At 41.7% G+C, this 23,791-nt stretch overlaps 1 protein-coding gene across 1 annotated transcript; it reads right to left on the bottom strand.

Annotated features, from left to right (window-relative positions):
• Positions 1–1,504: 1,504 nt before the first annotated feature.
• Positions 1,505–22,232, bottom strand: DGAT2L6 (diacylglycerol O-acyltransferase 2 like 6; the record flags this gene model as incomplete). Its single annotated transcript, XM_081043155.1, has 7 exons — positions 1,505–1,659; positions 2,100–2,311; positions 6,235–6,409; positions 7,768–7,972; positions 8,334–8,404; positions 8,887–8,997; positions 22,148–22,232. The coding sequence occupies 7 exons, from the start codon at positions 22,230–22,232 to the stop codon at positions 1,505–1,507; spliced, it is 1,014 nt and encodes a 337-aa protein (XP_080899281.1).
• Positions 22,233–23,791: the final 1,559 nt, after the last annotated feature.

The raw sequence follows: 23,791 nt of genomic DNA on the forward strand, positions 1-23,791 counted from the left end.
GTTTGTAACTTCATATGAGTTTCAGGTGTGCAATATTTGTAATTGGGTTGTCTTTTTTTCATTGAGTTGTAAGTATTCTTTATATATGTTCTGGATACTAGACTCCTATCACATATATGATTTATAAATTTATTCTATTCTGTGGGTTGTCTTTTCATCTTCTTGATAATGTCCTTTGAAGCACAAAGGTGTTAGATTTTTTTTGACATTTTTTTTAAGGTGTTTGATTTTAATAAAGTCCAATTTATCTATTTGTCTTCTTTTGTTAGGTAGGGTTCCAACTTCATCCTTTTCCATGTGAAATGCAGTTGCCCCTACATAATTTATTGAAAATACTATTCTTTCTTTCCATTGAATTGTCTTGGCACCCTTGGCAAAAAGCAATTGACCATAAACATGTGGGTTTGTTGCTGGACAATCAATTCCATTCTATTGATATAAAAAGGTTTTTAACTAATTTTTCTCCCTGAGGCCTAACCAGGGTCTACTCTGAGTAGAAGCCATGCCATTTTTGCCCACACTTATGAACTAATTTAAGTGGGGTGCCATGGGACCTCACTAAGGAAAATGAAGCATAATAATAGGTGTCCAGGAAATAAGGAATGGGAGGTGTGGTGGTTGGTGCATTAGACAGATCTTTGGTTGGTACTTGACATAAAGTAGACTTACAGGTGCACAGTCTTGTGGCTCCCTCCCTTCTGACGCAGGGCTGCTCTGTGGGATAAAGTGACGTGGCCTACTCAGTGGGAACCTGTGTCAATGCCCCTTGGTTCTGCTCCTGTCTCCTACACTGTGCAGCAGTGATGGTTCCACTCCCTGACATTCTCTGTCAGGAGCAATATAAAGGAAGGATGAAAAAGAGGAAAATGGCTCTCCACAGACTAGATTTTTGGCTGGGTTTGAGGAAAATACAGTAGTAAACCACAGAGTAAATAGAAAATAGTCATATCTAGTTTGATGTATCTAGAGCTTTATTTTTATAAGAGAAACAGCATAACTGCATGCAAAAGTTTTTGCCATTGGAGAACTGTCATAACTGAGGGAATCCTGTCTGCTTGGATCAGGAAACCATGGTTCCGGTCCAAGATTTATCTTGTGGTGGCCCCTGAATTGTAAGGAAAGGGCTTAGGGGGGGAACAACCATCCCTGTTCACAACAAGGCTTTTAAGCCTCAACCTAAATAGTGATGGTGTCTCTAAGGCTTGGGAGGAAGGGTTATGGTGTTCTTTGGCTTCTCATTCCTCTGATCAGATCATTGGCTGGATTCAGGGGGCAGAAAAGATCTGTGGACTCACAAGATTCTGTTTGCTAAACTGGGTTGTTGCCCAGTGTTACCCTGCTCCTCTGGTTCATTCCATCAAAGCTGATTCATTTAGTACTTTGTGGCTTTGTTGGCCTCTTCACCCATCCCTGAGAGCCTCACTTCTTCATCCTTCATTCCATGTGGCCTTATTTGAATCCCTCAAGGCTTTGGGAGTTTGTTAATAAGGGAATCCAGCTGCTGTTATATGATGGTCAGCTCCTGGGTCTCAGGAAGGCCATACTGAACTTTGTGCTGGTCAAACAGCTTGCGCAGGGCATTGATGTAGAGTGTGTGGTATTTGTCCACTGTCATTTTGTTTGGCTTCTGAATCTTGGGGATTGGCAGTGGCTCCCCAACTGTGGGGAAGAAGAGACAAGCATTAGAGCTCCCTCCCAAATCAAGTTACCCATCCCTCACAGGAAGCCACATACTGAAACTCAGTATCTCGGTCCCCTTCCCTTTCTTTGGTTTTTCCCTCTGCTCCAGCCCCATCCTGTCCCATATTCTCCAAATACCTAATCTCACACATGCTCAAGAGAATGAGAGCAAGCCCAGGAGAATGCTAAAGGAATGTAAATGAATAAGGACGCTCTCATGGCAGCTCTTGAACTCTGTCCCATCGTGAATGGCTACAACTCTCATCTGTTCAGTTGTCCTCCCCACCCTGCCCTCAACCACACCCACCGGAATCCCCATTGCCCATCCCAGCTGTGTGCCAGGTCCCCTGGGACTTGATGTATGACTTGGGCGGGGGTAATCAAGGAGCGGTGTGGTTCAGAGATACTAGAAAGCTCACCAACAGTGGTAATGGGCAGATTGAAAGGCAGGAAGCCCCAGGATTTTTGAGTGAGGCCTCTGCCATGGAAGGTACAGAAATTTATTCCTAAGAGTTTTTTGAATGTGTCCTGGAAGCCTTTTTGGAAGAACCTCATCCACGTGCCCTCAGGGAAGGTCTCTTGATTGTAAACCTCATTCTCTCCAAAGCTATAGGAAGGGACAAGGTACGCTCTGTAAAAAGAAGGGCAGAAGTGTGAGTTCTCCTAGGAAACTCCGCCCAGTGAAACCCTTACCAATGTGGGAAACCTCTACAATCTCCCCATTATAGGACAAGAACCCAAGCACTCAACCATCTCCAGCCTTGTGTCTCATTCTTGCCATGCCCCACCCTCCCAACTGAACCCTTTGCGGAGAGCTGCTGCACATTTTCCCATGATGGGGAGAAACTAATCACAGGCAATCTAACTGCCTTTATTGTACCAGCATCCAGAGTGATCATCCTAAATTGCATATCTGCACATGTCACTCCTCTCTTTAAAACTTTTTCAGAACTCCTCAGCTTATACCACAGGGCTCAGCATGGCCTCTGTGCTCCAGCTCTGCCTACCTGGCTAGCTTCCCCTCTCCCCACCCCTTTTGGCCATACTAAGTGTGTGAAGTTCTCTTGTTTGTGTGTCTTTGTATTAGGTTGGTGCAAAAGTAATTGCGGTTTTAAAAGGTTAAAAATAATTGCAAAAATTTCAATTACTTTTGCACCAACCTAATACATTCTGCTCCCTCTGCCACAAATGCCTTCTCTCTATCTTCATGAGGCTCATTCTATTTTGCCCTTCAGTGCTCAGCTCCGATTTGATAGAAAGACTTTTATCCAAAGTAGAAGTTTCACAAATGGGTGATATCTGAATTGTGATATGAAATATTGGTAGGAATTGCCAATCCCCTTGAAGAAAGTTTCTTTGACCACCTCTAATTCCTCCCCCCACAATATGGGTTAGGTACCCCTCACCTAATGCTCATCTTTCTCCTACACAAACACTATCCTCACTCTAATACAGTCATCTCCTTACCTGGCTGACTCCGCAGTTGTTTGTCAAGGTGATCAAAGGTGGGAACTGTATCATTTATCTATGGATCCCTACAGCCTGGTGCAAGGACTCATATGTTGTAGGTTCTCTGAGTTCTTTCTCCCTTTTGGTCTGACTGGTAATTCCTACTGATATTTCATATCACAATTCAGATGTCACCCACTTGTGCACCTTCTACTTTGGGTAGAAGGCTATCAATTGGTGCTCTCATAGCACTTTGTATATATCTCCATTATAGCATGTCATTCATTCAGCAAATATTTATTGAGTTCTTTCTACGTACCAGTAATGTTTCAAGCCCTGGGGATATATCAGGGAACACAGTGGATTAAAAATAATCTCTGTCATCATGGAGTTTACCTTTTATTGAGGGAAGACAAACAATAAAAAAGCCTGATATATAAGTAAATAAAATTGATGATATATAAAAAGATGATAACCACAATGTGAAAAATACAGCAAGATGGCCATGATAGACCATATTGATAAGAGATATTTGAGCAAGACCTGGAAGAGGTAAAAGAATGAGCCGAGCGATTATGTGAAGGAACAGTGTTCCAGGCTGAGGGGACAGCTAGCACAAAGGCCCTAAAACAAAAGCTTGTTGGAGGAACAGCAAGGAGGCTAGTGTAGCTCCAATGGAGTGAGCAAAGGAGAGAGCAGTGGGTGATGAGGTCGGAGAGGTGGATAATGACCAGATTATTTAGTGTCTTGCAGGCCCCTGTAAAGGCTTTGCCTTTTGAAGAAAAAAGAACAATACTGGAGGTATCGCACTCCCTGATTTTAGCTTGTACTACAGGGCTACAATAATCAAAACAGCATGGTATTGGCAGAAAAACAGACACATAGACCAATGGAATAGAATTGAGAACCCAGAAATAAACCCCCATAAATATGGACAGATAATTTTTGACAAAGGAGCCAAAAACGTATAATGGAGAAAAGACAGCCTCTTCAATAAATGCTACTGGCAAAATTGGAAAGCCACGTGCAAAAGAATGAAACTGGACTGCTATCTGTCACCATGTACCAAAATTAATTCAAAATGGATCAAAGACCTAAGTATAAGAACCGAAACAATAAACTGCATAGAAGAAAACAGGTACTAAACTTATGGACCTTGGGTTCAAAGAGCACTTTATGAATTTGACTCCAAAGGCAAGGGAAGTAAAAGCTAAAATAAATGAATGGGACTATATCAAACTTAAAAGCTTCTGCACAGCAAAATAAACTATTGACAAAATAAACAGGCAACCAACTGAATGGGAGAAGATTTTTGCAAACAGCGTCTCTGATAAGGTGCTAATATCCAGAATATACAAAGAACTCATACAACTCAACAACAAAAAAACAAACAACCCAATTGAAAAATGGGCAGAGGACCTGAAGAGACTTTTCTCCAAAGAGGACATACAAATGGCAGATAGACATATGAAAAAATGCTCAACATCACTAATCATCAGATAAATGCAAATAAAAACCACAATGAGATATCACCTCACCCCAGTCAGAATGGCTATCATCAACAAGACAAATAGTAACAAGTGTGGCAGAGGCTGTGGAGAAAAAGGAACCCTTATACACTGTTGGTGGGAATGCAGACTGGTGCAGCCCCTATAGAAGGCAGTGTGGAGGTTCCTCAAAAAATTACGAATAGAATTACCATATGACCCAGCAATCCCTCTCCTGGATATCTACCCAAAAAATCTGAAAGCATTTATCCATAAAGACACGTGTGCTCCAATGTGCATTGCAGCTTTGTTTATGGTGGCCAAGACATGGAAACAACCAAAATGGCCTTCGATAGATGAATGGATAAAGTAGTTGTGGTATATATACACAATGGCATACTATTAGGCGGTAAGAAAAGATGAAATAGTACCATTTGTGACAACATGGATGGATCTTGAGATTATAATGCTAAGCGAAATGAGTCAGACAGAAAAAGTAGAGAACCATGTGATTTCACTGATATGTGGTATATAAAACTGAAAACAACAAAAGAACAAGACAAACAAATGAAGAAACAAAATCTCATAGACATAGACAATAGTTTAGGTGTTACCAGAGGGTAAGAGTGGAGGGGGCTCTAGAAGAGGGTAAACAGGGTCTAATATAGGGTGATGGAAACAGAACTGACTCTGGGTGGTGAACACACAATGTAAGGTATAGATGATGTATTACAGAATTGTACACCTGAAATCTATGTAACTTTACTAACAATTGTCACTCCAATAAACTTTAATTTTAAAAAAAGGACTTTGGCTTTTACTTGGAGTGAAATCGGAGTTGTTGGAGCATTTGGAAGGGTGATGTGATCTGACATTTAATCAGATCATCCTGGCTACAGTTGGGAATAGATACTTGGATGTGGGGGAGGCCAGGATAGAAGCAGGGAAAGCCCTTAGGAGACTATTGTAGTCATCCAGGGTAGAGATGGTGGTAGTTTAAACCAGGGGATGGTAGTTGAAATGGTAAGTGTTTGCCTTCTGGATACATTCTGTAATTATATGTGCATATGCCTGTCTTCCCTATTAGACTGAGTTTCTTAAAGGTGAAGACCAGGGCTTCCTTATTTTTATATCCTCAATGCCTAGGACTTTGCCTGACACACAATAGGTGTTCAATAACTGCTAAATGAATGCATTCTATTTCTCAAAGCAGATTATATGGGCTTTGGGGGGGGCAGTAGCCATGTCTTACTCATCTTTGCAATCTCCATAGCATCAACGCTAGTGCCTTCCTTGCCCTGAGTAGGTTCTCTGGGCCTCTCAGTTAATGGGTTGATGGAGAATCAGTCGCACTTTTCTAGACCCCCAGCCTACCAGGCTAATGGGCAGAAGTAAAGATCTATTTTTCTTTCTCCAACTTCAAATAAGAAAAGTGCCCACCAAAATCTGTCTGGAGATCCAAACACCTTTATGGTACAGTGTGAGGGAATAGAGAGAATTAATCATAGTGAAGAGAGAGCCCCCTCTAATGGTTTCCAAGGAAGGACACCATCCTGGAGAGGTGCTACAGAGGACCTATGGCACCCTGACAATAGGGCACCAGAACCAAGGGACTCACCCTGTCTTCAGTGCCAACTTCACAAAACCTTTTCGTTGTTTAAGGAAGAGTGTAGAAGCTCCTGGCCGGCACAAGAGGGATTCAGCAGCTCCACCCACCACAACAACCACGGCATTGCCTGAGCCGTTCTGGGTCAGCAAATACTTCAAGGCCAACTCACTCACTGGGCACACACCTATAAAACCAAAGAGTCAAGTGGCATAACAAAGTTGGTGATTGAGGATGGGGTTAGCGGTTCCTCTGGCCTCTTCATGATGGAGAGAGTTCTGTTTCTTGGCTGTTGTTTACACATGCTGGGTTAGCCCTACCCTGAGGTTGGTCCTTAGGGTCAGCTACTTGCCTTGGGAGCCTGTGTTACTACAGTTGGGGTGACACTGAGTTCCTTTGCCTACTTCCTTTTAGCTCAATATTATTTAAGCCCATCCTTTCCCTCTCTACCCATGGAAGAACTACAGCCTTCTTCCACTCCCCCCAGCCTGACAACACTGGAGACTCACCAGAGTTTTCTCCCTAAGGGTGATCAGGTCTAGCCACCATTAACCTGCTTCCTCCATAGAGCACGCTGATGAAGGGGAGCCATTGGCTGGGGTTTCTGGAGAGTAGGCAGACCCAGGAGCCTGCCCAAGCCACATTGAAATGTAGATGAACCATGGAATGAGGATGACACCCTGTTGTTCAACAACAGTCACAGTCTTTCCTCACTTTTGCTTCCTTCCTTTGCCCTGCATTTAACTTCTGTTCTCTCCTGGGATGGCAGAAATTGCCTCCAGTACTCAGTCATGACCACTGCTCTAGGTTCTTGCCAACCTCAGAGGGGACTCTCATGGTCCCACCTGGCCCCTCCAGGTAAATATAGCTTAGCTTTTATTATTTGGCTTTGGTTGTTTCCTGGTGATCACAAGGATTCATCCAGAAATAAGGACATTTGTCACAGTACCCAGGCTTGAAGCCTGGCATGGGGAGGTTGTCCTAGATTCTGATGGATGCTTATCCTTTATCCCTTGATGTCTTATGCAAGTTGAAGGGGTTCCCAAGAGATGAAGGTCATGGGCCAGAAGGGTACCAGCTATTATGAAGGACTTTAAAATGTCTTTAAGGTGCCCTGGGATGAGAGCTGCTATATAAAGGACTAGCCAAAAGAAGCCAACCGACATCCCAGAAAGAGTCTGACAAAATTCATCTGAGCTGCCCCATTTATGGCTGATTTCCCCTACATTTGGGTTTGATATTTGGCTTTGCCTCTGCTTTCCACTTTGGCTTTGATCTTGAACTTCTGCCTTCTGATCCTCTTTTGAACGTATTCCTGGAAACTTATGAATGCCCATAACTTACCCTGCTGCCTAACCAAACCCTGCCCCCCAGATCATGGACAGAACCTGATGCTTAGCCATATACTTCTGGCCCAGTGTGTTCTGGACCCATTTTCTACTCCCTCCTCTTCCAGCAGGGAATGACAATTGGACTGACTGTCAGGGCTTATTGGCATTGGAGCCCTGAGGTAGCTTAGGGAATGGAATGATTGCTGATACTCACCCAGTGACATTACATACTCTCGCACAATTGGGATCCAGAAAATCCCTTCCAAGGTCCCTACAGAAGGAGTGATGTCCGGGAAAATCCGAGCAAAGCCAGTGGCCTCAGTGGCAAAGTTGATGAAGACACCATAAGAGACAATGCCATGGGGGTGGTTGGCAATGATATAGTTGTGTTTGGGAGAGAGGTCATGAGTCTTCACCAGCTGTTAGAGGGAGATGGAGTCAGAACAGCAGACAGAAAGAAAGAAGATAGGACATGTGAACTCAGATCCCAGCAGTAGACCTTGTTTCCCTTGGGGCGCCCCAAACTCCTTTTCATTAGGATCTCATCGCTGTTATAGGATTACCAGGGTTATGATGCTCAGAGGGTTTGTCACTATAAGGAAAGGTTGCTATTCATCCATCTCCTCACCTGCCCATCCATCTTGGGCCCCTAATCTGCATTATGCCTCTGGGCCTTGACCTTCACTACTGGCCACCAAAGCCTTTGAAAACATGGAGCTGAGCAGGGAGGAAGAGTCTGGGCACCAGAGACTGAGTGCACCCAGAGGAAAGGGTAGTTACCTTTACTGGGAAGTAACTTTGGAAATACTTCCAGAGAGTCCAATTTCGTACCCAAGCTGACCGCCTACCACCTGTGAGTACAAAAGGAAAGGGAAGAAGGGTGACTGAGATAGCGCCAATGCTTCTACCTTTCACAGAGGTAGAGGGTTCTTCCTCAGGAGCGGCCCCTTTCTCACACTTCTGTATTTCCAGGGCACAGAGCGGTAGGTGCTGTCCCTGAATCCAACCCCCAAGAAGACACAGGAAGCCCCTCTTTTCTGGAGCCAGCCAGAAAGGTGAGAGGGAAAGAGTGTGAGGCTAGGTACCTGCGCAGAAACCTCAACCTTCTAATTCTTCCTGGGCTGCCTGGCAGACACCTCTGTTCCTTGCTGAGCTTTGTTCCCCTCTCTCCCTCCCCATCCCTCTACCCTTTTGCATCTCCCCTTCTCTCCCCCTTTCCAATACTCCCCCTTTTTTTTCCCTTTCCCTCCCCACCCCTTGTCCCTTTGCCTCTCCTACTCTCTCCGTTCACCTCCTTCTCCCTGTGGTTCCATCCTCTTCCGGTACTTCTTACCTTGACTGTGGGTGTTCCAATCATAGGCGAGCCAGGTTAAGATGAGCACAGACACCATCCAGAACTTAGTGCACACCAGAAAGTAGGGTATAAGGATAATCGAAATACATCCTGGGGGGTACAAAGGGTTCATGCACTTCAGTTCTCTTGAAGTTTAATACACCCTTCATCACTCCGATCATTGCTCTATACAGAAGGAGCAGGTCAAGGCTGGCGTGAGACCCATTTTCCCCTATTTCCACAACCCACCTAGTTCTGCTGTGGTCCAGGGGGACTGCTGAGTCCCTGAATCTGGGCCCCCTTGACGGCTGAGACCTTAACTGAGGAAAGAGTAGAACCATGACACTCTCAGAGCAGACTCTGAGCCAGAGTCAAAAGACAGCATTACTTGTCAAATGAAAAGAACAGCACCTCGGGCCAGTGGCTGCCATCCCCATCTGGGACCTCAGAAGTCCCTTCTAAAAGCTTGAACTTCATTCCTTTGTGAAACTGCTAAGTCAGAACGTTCCAGGGGAGAGGGACTGCCTTTCAGTATACAAGCTGTTTGGTGCTGAGAGGAAAACACATATTAGAAACTGCTTGGCTGCATTCAATTTTGTCCCATTCAAAATGTGTCAAAGGTTCAGAAGGGGAAAAAATGATCTGTGTTAGCAAAGGGCCACAGCAGGCTGCGAAATGCAAATATGATACATGTTACAGGGGTGGGAATTGAATTCCCTTTTTAAATCTGCGTTCATGAGAAAGGGGCTAAGTATACATATTGTGAATAAAGAAAGAGCCAGCTAAGGGAATGCCTTCTTTGACCAGGTAAGCATAGCATGGTGAATAAAATTTCAGAGAAGGGGAAGAAACTCCAGAGTTACCTACTAGCAGGTTTGTCTCCCACATTTTGGATATAGATGAAAATAACAGGAAAAAGACGGAGTGGGCGTTTCTTTAAAAAGTCGTGTCATGGAGTACAAGAAACCTTAGCGACAGACTGAATTCCCCTTATAAGAGCTGGCTGAGATGGTTATTGTAAGCATGTGAATTAAATAGGCCATAGTGATGGGAGGATTTTATATCTTGCTTCAAATAAATTTAGGTTGTATCACCAATATTTAGAACAGTGCCTTGCACACAATAAGTGTTTAACAAATACCTGTAGACTGATTGAAAGATAAATGTTTTCTCTTCTCAAGAATAGATAAACTTAATTAATTTGTGTTTAGTCAGCATTTATGTCATTTAAAAACTTAAAAAGCATAGGTGGATTAACTGTGTGCCTTTTATACACTATCTCCTTCAGTTATACACAAATCCTAAAGGCCATCTAACAAGAGCCATACCTTGATAAACACCATCCCATCTTGTGGAATCTACTTGGACTACAGTTCTGGCACCCCAGGAGACTGTAAGTGTCCTTGGAGGGCAGGCCTGCCAGACCCAACCCGTTTGAATGTCATCAGTGTCACTCATGGCGACAGAAGTATGCGTTAAAGAACTAGGAGAAACAGAGGCCAAACATGGAAGAGCTGTCTCATGGAACAAGGAGTTCCATGACAAAAAGCAAGGGGATCTGAAGCAAGAATGATGAAGAACAACAACTTGTGTGTATGTATGTGTGACCCTCCCTTAGATATTGTGGCCTTGACATCAGGAGATGCTTCCAACGTCTTGTCCATGTTCAAGTGAGGAATCTTGGAATGGATTATCAAGGAGGAAGTTCGTATAAGGCAAGCTCCTAATTTAGTTTGTACTGAAGATGTCCAAATCATTCTATTAGACGTGTAACGTGGTACTGATATGGGAGAGGCCCCTCACTACAGAAATTTTAATTCTGCTTTTCCCGAGTTCCTTAGCTCCTTAGCCCCTGGCTTTCATTCCTCTTCTGCTCAGTTTCTGAATCCTAGACTAAAGATTGCTCCTAGCCTGAATCACAGGATGTCTCTCAGGTAACTACTTAAAATCCTGTGATTTCCCAGCATCCCTCAAGCCCTTCCACCCTGACTCTTGGATAATTCCATCCCAGAGACCAAATAGATTTTAACATTTCCCCAGGCCAGCATACTTGTTGATGTTCTATCCAACCCATTCTGGGCCCAGCTCCTGGACAATTGATGCCACCTGAATGACTGGTTGAATGGCCACAGGCTCTATAGGGCTAATGGATTTATTAATTAAAATCTATTTTGCCTCATGCAGGGGCCTTGGGGATACAGAGGATACCCCAGCAAGATTGCCAGTCACAGCCAAAGAAGCCAATGCAGTCTTTCAGGCGGGTCTCGAGATCCCTCTCCTCCCATCTGCGATCAGATAGGGCGAGAGTTCCGTGAATCCCCAATAGGAAGGGACAGCTCTACGCCCCTGCCCAGCAGGAAGCAGATACAGAAGAAAAGACCTTCTGTCCCTCAGCTTCCCATAGAGATTTTATGGGGATCACATCTCTCATGGGAAAAACAAGGTAGGCAGTTAGAGATAGACATCGGGTCTATCTCTATCAGGCATTACCGCCCAAAAGACCTCGCCTCTCTGTCCCAAACTTCCCCTTTTCATTGTAATTATCTACCCCTAGGAGGAACAAAATACCTAACTAGATTAAACTGGCAACTCACACCTGCGCAGTAAAGGCCACAACGACCTTCATTTCACCTGGGCCTCATTATCAGTCTAAAAAGATGAGGTAATAGCCTCTTGTCAATCACAGGTGTCAATCAAATGGTCCCACGGCCGCAAAGGAACAGCCCATTCTAGAGATAAAAAGGATAAAAACTCCAACTCCTCGCCAGTCAGGCCCAGCCTGGGCCCTTGGCCCTTTTTTGAACCTCTTCTTTTGCTCAGCCCGCTCCACACTCTTTGGTGTATACTATTCCTTTTAATAATGGCCCTTGAGCCACTGCTTTCTGCTCGGGCCTACTTCTATTTCTTTGAAGTGTACCTTTTCTTCTAATAAATCGCTTTTTCACTACTTTATCTGGGTATCTTGTTCAATTCTTTGCTCTAGACGCCAAGAACCTGGACACCACACAGAGAAGAGCCCACCCTCCAGTAACAGCATCTCATGGCAGTTTTAATTTGCATTTCCCTAATACCTAATGCTGCTTACCTGCTTTTCGTGTGCTTATCTGCCTTTTGTAGGTCCTCTTCATTGCAGTGTCTGTTCAAATATTTGGCCCATTTTTCAATTGGCTTGTTTGTTTTTTTCACTGTTGAGTTTTGAGAGCTCTTTATATATTGTGGATACAAGTCCTTTGTTGGACATGTACTGTCAAATGTTTTCTCCTGGTCTGTGTTTATCTTTTCATTCTTTCAACAGGGTCTTAGAGCAAAAGGTTTTAATTTTGATGAAGCCAATTTAACATTTTTTTTAAAGATTGTGCTTTTGATGTCAACTCAAAGAACTTACCTGACCTCAGGTCATGAAGGGTTTCTCCTATGTTTGTTACTAAAAGTTTCACAGTTTTGTGTTATTTATTTATCTATTTTTATACGAGATATTTCTGCTTGGTTTGTCTCCTCAGTGATTGTCTACAGGACTCTGAGAAGCTGTAAGAGTAGGCACAGACTCGAGGCTCAGCTTCATCTCCAACATCGTGGAAAGGGACTGTATATCACAGGGCAGAGCCCTACACTCCCCTACGCTCCCCTACGCCACTTGGACAGAGCCCGGGGAGAGTGACGTCCTGGGGGTATCTACGTTGGAAGTGCATTTTATATTTAGATCTGTGATCCATTTTGAGGTAATTTTTAAATAAAATGTGAGGTTTTCTTCAAGGTTTATTTACTACATATTGATACTCAATTGTTGCAACATCATTTGTTGAAAAGACTATCCTTCCTCCATTGAATTGCTTTGCATGTTTGTCAAAAATCAATTGGCCATATTTGTGTGGATCTATTTCTGGACTCTCCATTCTGTTCCATTGGTCACCATGTCTATCCCTCCAGCCATACGTCACTGTCTTGATTACTGCAGTTTTATACTGTCTTAAAATCAGATAGTATGATTCCTCCAACTTTATTCTTCTTCAAAATTGTTTTAGCTGCTGTAGTTCCTTTGTTTTTTTATATGAATGTTAGAATCAGCTTGTCTGTATGAACAAAAACTCCTGATAGGTGGCTTTTTTTGTTTTTTTTTTTCACGTCAAACGGGTAATGTGCCTATGTCGTAACAAGATTTGTGGGAGGCACATCTCACACAAAAGTGTGAACACTCAATCATCATACTTATTAACTACAAAAGGATCTGATAGGTGTTTTTAAATTAAACTTTTTATTTTGGAAAAAAAAACCCAAAACTTGAGATCAACAGAAAATTTCCAAGAATATTTTAATCCCATATTACCTTCACTTCAATCTACCAATCGTTAACATTTTACATTTGATTTATCTCTAAATATAAATGTATAAACATACATATATGTTTGTACTTGAGAGTACTTTGCAGAGATTATAATCCTTTGCCTCTAAATACTTAAGTGTATATTTTATAAAAAAAGCATCCTCTTCCCTTATAGCACCCACACTGCTATTATCAAATTTAGGAAAATTAGTATTTATGCAAAACTCTTATCTAATATACTCTGCTGGGATTTAAATTAGAATTACATTACATTTATAGATCAATTTGGGGAGAATTGACATCTTTACTATGTTGAGTCTTCCATTCCATGAACATAGTATGTCTCTAAGTCTTTAATTTTATTTATTAGACCAATATTCTATAGACCAATATATTCTATATTCTAATATTTATTAGACCAATATTCTCTGGGTGGTGAACACATAATGTAATATATAGATGATGTGTTACACAATATTTTATTTTTCAATTTGTATGCTTTTCTTTCTGTTTTTTTCTTCTTGCCTTATTGTCCTTATTAGGATTTTTAGTGTGATGTTGAATACAAATGGTGAGAGTAGATATCCTTGCTTTGCACCCAACCTTAGGGAGAAAGCTTTCATTCTTTTACCACTAGTATAATGTTAGCTGCAGTCTATTTTTGTAGATGCTCTTTATCAAGTTGAGGAAGTTTCCTTCTCTTCCTCATTTGCTGAGAGGTGAATGGTGCCAATGTGATTGAAGTTGATGTTTGTCAAATGCTTTTTCAACCTCAGTTGATATGATCATGTGTTTTTTTCTTCCTTGGATGGTTAATATAATGTTTACATTGATTGATTTTCAAATATTTACACTTGCATTCCTGGGAAAAAGCCCACTTGGTCGTAGTATATTATGCTTTGTAATATATTACTGGATTCAATTTGCTAGTATTTTGTTGAAAATTTTTGCATTTATATTCATGAAGAATATTGGTCTATAGTTTGTTTGGGTTTTTTTGTACTGTTTTTGTCTAGCTTTGGTATCAGGGTCTGGTCTCATAAATGAGTTGGCTAGTATTCCTTCCTCTTTTATTTTCTGGAAAAGATTATGTAGAATCTGTGATATATAGTCTTTAAAATGTTTGGTAGAATTTGCCATTGAAACAATCTAGGACTGCACATTTATGTTTTAGAAGGTTTTTAACCTTCCAAAATTAAAATTTATTTTAATGAAATTAATAATTATAGGTTATCTATTTTATCTAGGATAAGTTCTGGTTGTTTGTGGTTTTTGAGGAAGTCTCCAAACATCACTGTTAATTTGTCTATTTTTCTTTTCAGTTCTGTTAGTTTTTTAAAAAATTTATTGGGGTGACAATTATTAGTAAAGCTACATAAATTTCAGGTATGCAATTCTGCATTACATCCTTGCTTCATGTGTTTTGAAGCTCTATTGTTAGGTGCATACACAGGATAGTTATGTTTTCTTAGTGAATTGACCCTTTTATCATTATGTAATGTCCCTCTTTAACCCTGGTCCTGACTTTCTTAAAAAAATAAATTTAAACCTGTACAGCCTCGAATTACTAATGATTACTACCTTAAGTTAAAGATGGTGCTAATATGAATCTAAGTCTGTTCTTTCTTCAAATCATCTCTGATTCATCTCGCTTGCTCACTGTCCCATATAGTAATAGCCAATATTTATTGTATACTTATCATGTCAAACTAAGTATTTTATGTGCATATTTCATTTAATCTTTGTAAAGACCCCATTAGGACAGTAATCATTCTCATTTTGTGGATAAGTCATGTGTCTGCTCTTTGCCTGCTGGTCTCTTCCTCTCCAGTCTGTTTTGCATGCTGCTGCCAGATATTTTTTTAAAAGCATAGTAATGTTGTTTGCCTCCTCTGAAACCTTCAATATTTTCCCACTGCTGACAGAATCAAGTCGGAACATGTTAGCCTGGTATCTAAGGCCCTCCATGGACTAGCCCCCCACACCTTCCTAGCCTCATTTTTCAATACCTGTACTCATCGCCCTTATGTTCTAGCCCAGTATTTCTCAAAGTGTGGTCCCCATACCATTCTAGGACACTACTAGATAATCTGCAGTGGTATATGGATGGAAAGTTATTTTAAAGTGTAGTGAATGAAACATGAAGAGACATTTTTCTAAAAAGGACATACAGATGGCAAACAGACATATGAAGAAATGCTCAACCTCACTAACCATCAGAGAAATGCAAATAAAAACCACAATGAGATACCACCTCACCCCTTACCACCTCACCAAACGCCCTTATTCCAAACAAGGAAAGGTTTTCTGAGATTCCAGTGTGTGCATGTGTGTTTAAGGCTATAGGCAACCAGTGATTTCCAGTGTAAAGCGAAAACCCAGCATCCTAATCAGTCAAAATGGCTATCATCAATAAATCAACAAACAGCAAGTGCTGGTGAGGATGTGGAGAAAAGGGAACGCTTGTACACTGTTGGTGGGATTGCAGATTGGTGCAGCCACTATGGAAAACAGTATGGAGGTATCTCAAAAATCTGAAAATGGAACTACCTTATGATCCAGCAATTCCACTCCTAGGCATCTATCAGGAGAAATCCAAAACTCCAATTCAAAAATCTTTATGCACTCCTATGCTTATTGCAGCACTATAGCCAAGACATGGAAACAACCGAAATGCCCATTGGTAGATAACTGGATTAAGAACCTGTGGTACATTTATATAATGGAGTATTACGCAGCCATAAAGAATAAAGAAATCTTATCATTTGCAACAACATGGATGGATCTAGAGAACATTATGTTAAGCGAAATAAGCCAGAAAGAGAAAGACAAGTACCATATGATCTCACTTATATGCGGAATCTAAAGAAAAGAATAAGTGAATGAACTAATCAGAAACAGTTCTGGGGACAAAGAGGAAAAACTGAGGGTTGTTAGATGGTTGGGGGGGTGGGCATAAGGAGGAAGGGGAGGGGATTAGAAAACAGTCGGTAACCACAAAATGGCCTCAGGGTTTTTGAAAAATAATTTCGGGAACGTAATCAATAATGTAAAGATTTTGTAGGGTATCTGATGGACACAGGTCCCATTTCGGAGACCACCTCAGGGAAGATGTAGATGCTTGATCAATGTACTGTACACCTGAAGCTGAACAATAATGAATGCCAACTATAATTTTATATATATAATGTGATGGCTCGGTGCGATGTCGGAGGGATAGTGGAAGGGGAGATGAGGGAGGGGGGGTTCACAGTGTGAGGGATATAAATGATGAACGTCTAAATATTACCTTGTCTTGTGCACTTGAAACTAATAATAATAATAATAATAATAATAATAAAGCAAATCCCCATATTAAAATCTATTTCTCTTTGAAAAAAAAAAGAAAGTGAATTCATGGGAGTGATGTAAAGTTTCCTGTTAAAATACATTAATTTAGGTTGCAGAAATGAGTGAATTTGAAAAAAAAAAAGGTGAGTAATAATAGCATAGATGGTACCCAGTCATGGAAAGAACCAGACGGTGGGATGCAAATGGCTGAAGTATGAGACACAAGGGCTCAATTACCTTAGTTTACTCTCCATTCCTTCAACTCACTATGCAATTTCACATCTTTATGACTTTGGAGATGCTATTTCTTATCCCGACTACACTCTCCCTAACTTTCTGCATATCAACATTCTCTCTACCTTCAAGGCTTAGCTCACATGATACCAATTTGATTCTCTGGTGAGAGGCTTCCTCCTCCACACACCCACAGAACATTATTTATGCTTCTATTTGGCCCTATTTGATTTTGCTGCTAGTGTAGTTAGTACCTCACACATCTGGCCCTTACCTTACTAGACAGTAGCTTCTTTTAAACAGCCTTTATTTAGCACAGTACCAAGCATGGGGAGATGACTTATGATAAAATTTGTCAAATTGTAGCACAGGGAGAAGTTTGATTTGAAAATTCTCCAAGTGGCAGGTGAAAGCTAACAGAAAGAAAAACTACCAAACGCCCTTATTCCAAACAAGGAAAGGTTTTCTGAGATTCCAGTGTGTGCATGTGTGTTTAAGGCTATAGGCAACCAGTGATTTCCAGTGTAAAGCGAAAACCCAGCATCCTAATCAGTGGGCTCAAAGCCTTCAGAAATCCAAGAACATGACTCGTTTGTCAAAAATGAATTTCTGTGGCTTTGTGGTTACTTATTAGATTTAAATTGACTGTAAATATAAGAATTTGTGGTGGTAAAAGGTAATTTAATAATTCCTCAAACATTGAATGAGTACACCTCATGTGAAATCTCTGTACTAGAAGCTGTGGAGACAGGGTTGGGGAATAGAAGGAGGAGGATGAACAGAGTAAGTATGGAAATGATGAAAATAATGCAAGTATGGTCATTGAGACCACGTATCCAGTATTTATTATTAAGAAGAACTCTGTTTAGCCTTTAATATATATTACCTAATTTAATATTCTCATGACCCTGAAAGGTAGATAATTTTATCATCTCCATTTTACATATGAAGAAACTGAGGCTCAGAGAGTTCACTCCAAGCTTTGGGGGAAAAAGTATGGAGCATTTGTTGAATCTTTATTATATGCCAAGAGCTATCTTAAGTACTTTGTGTGTGCTAACTCATATTAATACATGTGGAAAATAAAATTCTTGTTTTCCAGAAATTCAGAGTCTAGTGGAGAAGACTGATACCATAAATAACGGATGCATGCCAGAGGATGAAAACTGTATAGTCAGGGTTCAAATGTCATTCTATGGGAACCTAAGGAGAACACCATTCCTTACTAGTGGGGAACCTGGAAAGGCTTCTTGTAGAAGGTAAGATTGAAGTTGAATTTTGAAAGAAGAGTAGGATTTTGACAGCTAGATTAGTGAAGGAAGAGCCTTCCAGGCACAAGGAAGAACTTGAACAGCGGTCTGGAGATGGAGGAGTCCAAGGCCCATGAGTAACACCATAACCTCCAAAAGTACAGCGAGTCTGGGGAGCCATGGAAAAGGAGATGGAAGGAAGCTGGGGAGATTAGGCCTGAGGCTGAAGGTAATGGGACACCAGTGAAAGTTACTGAGCAGAGAAGTAGCATGATCATATCTGTGTATCATGAAGATAATTTGGGATGGCTGCGGGAGCAGGAGAGAGTGTAGGCAGATCAGCTAAGAGTTTCAGTGATTTAGATGAGGCAATTGGAACCTAAAATGGGTTGTTATTTCTCAAACCAATTTGGACAATAATATAGAGACAAAATTTTTAGGGTTTGGCAGTTGATTGGATGTAGGGGGTGAAGGAGAGGGATTAGTGAATGATACCTTAAAGGGACCTGTGAGAATGCTAGAAATGTATCAAAGTCTCTATTTGCCTAATTTTCTAGGACCCAGTTACTCATTCTTCCGGAAGGTGCAATGAAATCAGGGTCTAGGATGCCTGTCTCAAAAATGGTTGTCACTCCTCTATTGATCAAATGGCGAGGTTGGCAGTGTTTTATGAGGTGGGGTGGTTGGGTTCCAAGTAATACTGATTTCTATAACAGAAAAAAATAAAATGAACATGTATTGAGGATCTTTGATCTTTGGGAATGGTCTTGAAATGCAGGTACTGTGCTCTGTTTCTACAATGGTGGAGGGTGAATGACTCACTTTCCAGAAAATAGTAGAGCCCTCCTTGCACAGGGTCACAGAGCAAGTAAATGGCAGACCTTGTCTGTCTGACTTCCAAGACTATGTTCTATTTTTTATAGTATCAGAAAACTAGAAACATAAATAATGTGTTTTTATGAAAAATAACTTTAAAAAAGAAGCTAGAGAAAGAAGACAGGCACACACATACACACACACACACACACACACACACACACACACACACGTCCAGGAGAGGGAAAAAAAGAACAAGAGGTGGACTTAAAGGTCTCTACTGAGGAAGAAGAAATCTGGAAGGACTGTCAATTTAGTATCAAGCCTGGTCTTAGGAGAAATACAGTAACGACAAGACATAGCTCTTGTTCTCATGGAGCTTATTGGGAACAAAGGATATATAACAGCTGCTACCCAACCTATTTTTACAAGATGCTCTGGACTTTCGGAAGTGATGTTGTCTTGTGATGTCTGAAAAACGTTGCTGAGAAGCTATGACTTGAACAACATCTCAAAGGAGGGGTTGTCTGTGAATTATCCAGGAAGAGCGATCAAGGCATTTCCAGTGGAGGAAATAGTCCGAGCAGAGGTGAAGGAGTGGGAGAGTACCACTGCGTTTGTTTTGTGACTAGAGTGCCTCTTATACAAGCTTCATATAGGGGAAGAGCAGGGGGATGAGCTGGTAAAGGTTTAGATCCAGAGAGTGGAGGAGGGCCTGAATGCCCAGGCTAACACATCTGTGCTTCACCGAGTAGGCAATGGGAAACCACTGACTATTTTTGAGCAGGAGAAGGCTGTAATCATAGATGCTTTTGAAAGACTCTTCTGGAAGCAGCAATCTCCAGTAGATTGGAGAGGGTGGAGAGTAGAGGGTAGAGGGCAGGGAAAGAAGATATTGCAACAGTTTAGGTAGATGGTGATTGAAGCCCAGAAAAGAAGAGACAGATGGAGAGCTATCTTCTAAATGGAGCCTGGCCCCCAGAGGGACTGTCAGGGCCATTGCCTAATTCTAAAGGTCATGAATATTTTTATTCTACATCTCCCCCAAACAGTTTTTTTCATTCATCTCCTCACTTCTTCCCTCCTTTTTGTACCTCTGCCTTTTTTCTCTCCCTTTTTCCTATTTCCTTGCCCACCACTTCCAGTAATGCTCAATAATCAGCCAGGATGCTGAACATCAGTCGGGAAGAAGGAGAAACACCAAGGGAGACTCTGAGCAAGACAGAAGGATTGAAGGAAAGAGAGCAAGAAAGTGAAGAAGGAGATTAGGAAGGAACGAAGGGAGGGAGGGAGGGAGGAAGGGACTCTTTTTTCATATGCAACACTTACTGTGGACTTGGCTGAGAGGATGGGGATACTGATGTTTAAAGGGGTTACAGTGCTTGTCCAAAGTCCCACAGCTAATCGTTATCCAAATCTGATGAACTCTAGAGCCCATATCCTGTTCACCATGCCACACTGCTTCCCTTTTCTGCCTTATCTGATCCTTTCAACTTGGTGTAGTATTTTCTTTCCTGGAAACCCTAATATGGCTTTGTTTGGCCCTTTTACTTACCAATCTGTTTTACATTGTAATGACTTGGTTATATGTCCAGCACTGATATGTAAAATGTGTATGACGGTGGGATGAATAATTGGCCTATCTTTGTTACTAGATAGTAAAGGTCCTGTACTTAATTCATTGTAGTCTCAGCAAGGATAGCCAGAGTCTTACACTTAGTATTTTCTCTATAACTATTGAACAGATTGAATATCACAGGCACGTCTGTGTGCATCACAGCCCCAATTAACCTCCAAGGCCCAGGATTTGTATTGTAATTTCTAGTAGAATCACTAAAAGAATAGAAACAGAATATATAACACCTAAACTAGTAGAGGAAGACAATTATCAAATGATAATCAATTGAAAAGAAGTCAAGACAAATGGCCAGCAAGCATATGAAAGATGATCAACGCCCCTGATCGTGAGGAAAATGCAAATTAAAATCAAAAGGAGATAGCATCTCATGTCCATTAGGATAGTTACTATAAACAAAACAGAAAATAAAGAAGTGTTGGCAATAATGTGGAGAAATTGGAACTCTTGTGCACTGTTGGGAATATAAAATGGTGCAGCTGCTATGGAAAATAGTATGGACGTTCTTTAAAAATGTTTTAAATGGAATTACCCTATGACCTGGCAATTCCACTCTGGGGTACATATCCAAAAGAATTAAAAGCAGGGTCTCAAAGAGATATTTGAACACCCATTTGTTTAGACCCTTCTCTGAATAATATTTTTATATTCACAAAATAAAATATACAGACTTACAAAAGGAAACTCATCATATTAAAACACAGTTTTGAAAACATTATGAAAATGTGATATAATAACATGAGCTTCTTGATCTATGCATTAAATAACCAGACCTAATGGTAGTTCTAATAACTAAGAATTTTGAAGCAGCCACGAGCATAAATGAAATGTCGAGATGCCTGCAACAACTGGCATATGATATGCAAATCTCTGTGATTTCTATTAATCACAAATTCACAGGTACTGCTAATACTTCTGTGGTTTGTTGCTTACACTCATTTCCATTTGAAATTAGTGAAAACAAAGAGGTAATTTTTCCTATCCAAATTCAAAGTTGTCCACCGCTGCTCCCCAAATTCGAGGTCCATAGGCCCCTGGATTAGCACCTCTGCTTTAAGGGGTCATACAGCCTTCGATGGGTTGCCGAACAGGCTGCCTCCTACATGTCTCATTCTTCAGGATGACATTTCTCCCAGTCCAGTTTCCAAGCTCACCCCTGTAACTGGCTGCCCACAAAGCCCTGGTTTCTGGCTGGAAAAATCTTGGAGCTCTCAGCCCATTTATCCAGCACTGACGACTGCCACACCCTGAGTCCACTGAACAAGTGGCCTTTTCTCAAAATTATGTCTAATGAGTCAAGCAGCCCTCAGGTTTTCTAGAATTCTGTCACTATTACCATACGCTAGAAAATCACCTTACACCTACCTAGTAGCACCAACTCTGCAAGCCACCACTGCCTTTGCCCCAGTCCCTGAATATGACTCTGAGCTAGAGGGTCAGTCCTGAGAAGGCTGGGGTGATCCTTAAACCAGAACAACCACAGCCTCACTTCTGGCCTTCACACCCCTCAGTTGAAAGGGGAGAAACGTAGTGAACTCAACAGTAGCCATCTCCTGGGTGAGGAGGAACAGTCCTGGTGTGAGGGAGGGGACCAACCTAACGATTTCTTCAGAGCCCTCATCTGGGGATTCCCGGCTTGTTCCCATGTGCTTTGCAGCTCCTGGGTTTACTCACCTAAAATTATGTAGACTGGGAGCCACTGCAAAACAGAGAGGGTTTGGAGGATCTCCTGAAGATCTAGTTGGGAAAGGAAGGCCATGTGGTGCTGTTCTGTTGCGGCAAGAAGCCCAAACAGAAGGCCAGCACCCCTAAAGCTGAGCTGCTTACAGGTGCTTTGCTCTGATCTCTTACCACTGAGTCCCTTTAGCTGTGGAGCTTTTAGGGTTGACCTAACCTTTCCTCTAATCTTCCCCGTTTCTCTGCCCCGCCCCAACTTCCTACACACACACACACACACACACACACACACACACACGTTTCAGATCCTACGATCTAACCTTCCTAATACAAATCCTTTCTCCATGTGTGTCAATTGCAATGAGGCAGGAATGGCCTTAGGGTGGTTCTAGCTGTGTGTGTATGTGGGGTTGGGGGGAGTTCCTTGATAAATTAGGGCAGGAAAAGACAATGGCTTAGGCCTCAAATAGGACCTCTGAAAGCAACCTGCTTAAGAAAGTTTTCACTGCTTAAAAAAGGTACCTGCTTAAGTTTTCACTGCTTAAGAAAGGGACCTGGTGACCACATTTGTGCCCTAGTCTCTGCTCTTTGCATCTTCCTGTCTTCTGCTGAGAGCCACCTAGATGACTAGATGGCATAGATATCTAGACTTCTCGAATCCTTCTCGATTCCTCCCACAAACCAGGGCTTTGTGGGTGCCTCTATTTCCAGGGGCTCTGTATCAGTGGTCAGATTCCATATGATAGCATGGGGAAAGCATCACACAGAGAGCGGATCTGGGTTCCAGTCCTAGGTCCACCATGTTCTTCCCCTGACACCTGTGGAAATTGCTCCATCTCTCTAGATCTCAATTCCTGAATTCATTATTGGAAGGCAGTATAAAGGTCAGGGACATGGGGTTCAAATCTCAGCTGTGCCATCTACAAGAGGTGAACCTGTATACCTCGGCTTGCCCCATCTGTAAAATGGCTGTAGTAATAGTACCTACTTCATAGGATTATGTTCTGAGGATTAACTGGGTGAATGAACGTAAAGTGCTTAGCAGAAGGCCTGGTACACAGCAGACATTATGTGTTTCCTGTTATTATCCGTTTAGTTCAATTAATGTCTACTGAATATCTATTAGGTTTCAGGATAAGAGGCTTGCTTCTGTATACCAGCCTTTGAGAAATTAAAGACTGTCCCCAGGTCTCAAACCTCTGGATTCATTTTTTTCTGTTATTATCTATTGAGTGACTAATTGTTCTCCAGGCACTGTTATAGGTGCTGAGGATTCAGTAGGGAAGAAGATGGACATGATTCATGCCACTGAATTTACAGGCTAGTGGAGGAGACAGACATGAAACAGACAAAGAAATCACACAAAAAAATGTCTATACACTTGAATTTGTGATTATGTGCCCTAAAGGAAAAGGCCAGTATTCTCAGTATAAAGCCTTGAGCGTACAAGGTGCTCAAAACATTCTGAATGTAATGAAACGGGTTGCTAGGAAAATCAAATACAAAAATGGTGTCAAGTGTTCTACAAGTGAAAGGAAATGCTGATTCCTTAGCCTTCTCTAGGGAGATTAGCAGAACTCTGTCTTCCTCTCTACTCTCCAACTCTGGCTTGGGCCTCTTGATTAGACTGACTCTTCAGAC

This window comes from Rhinolophus hipposideros (genome assembly GCF_964194185.1).
Source record: "Rhinolophus hipposideros genome assembly, chromosome: X".
Classification (NCBI taxonomy): Eukaryota; Metazoa; Chordata; class Mammalia; order Chiroptera; family Rhinolophidae; genus Rhinolophus; species Rhinolophus hipposideros.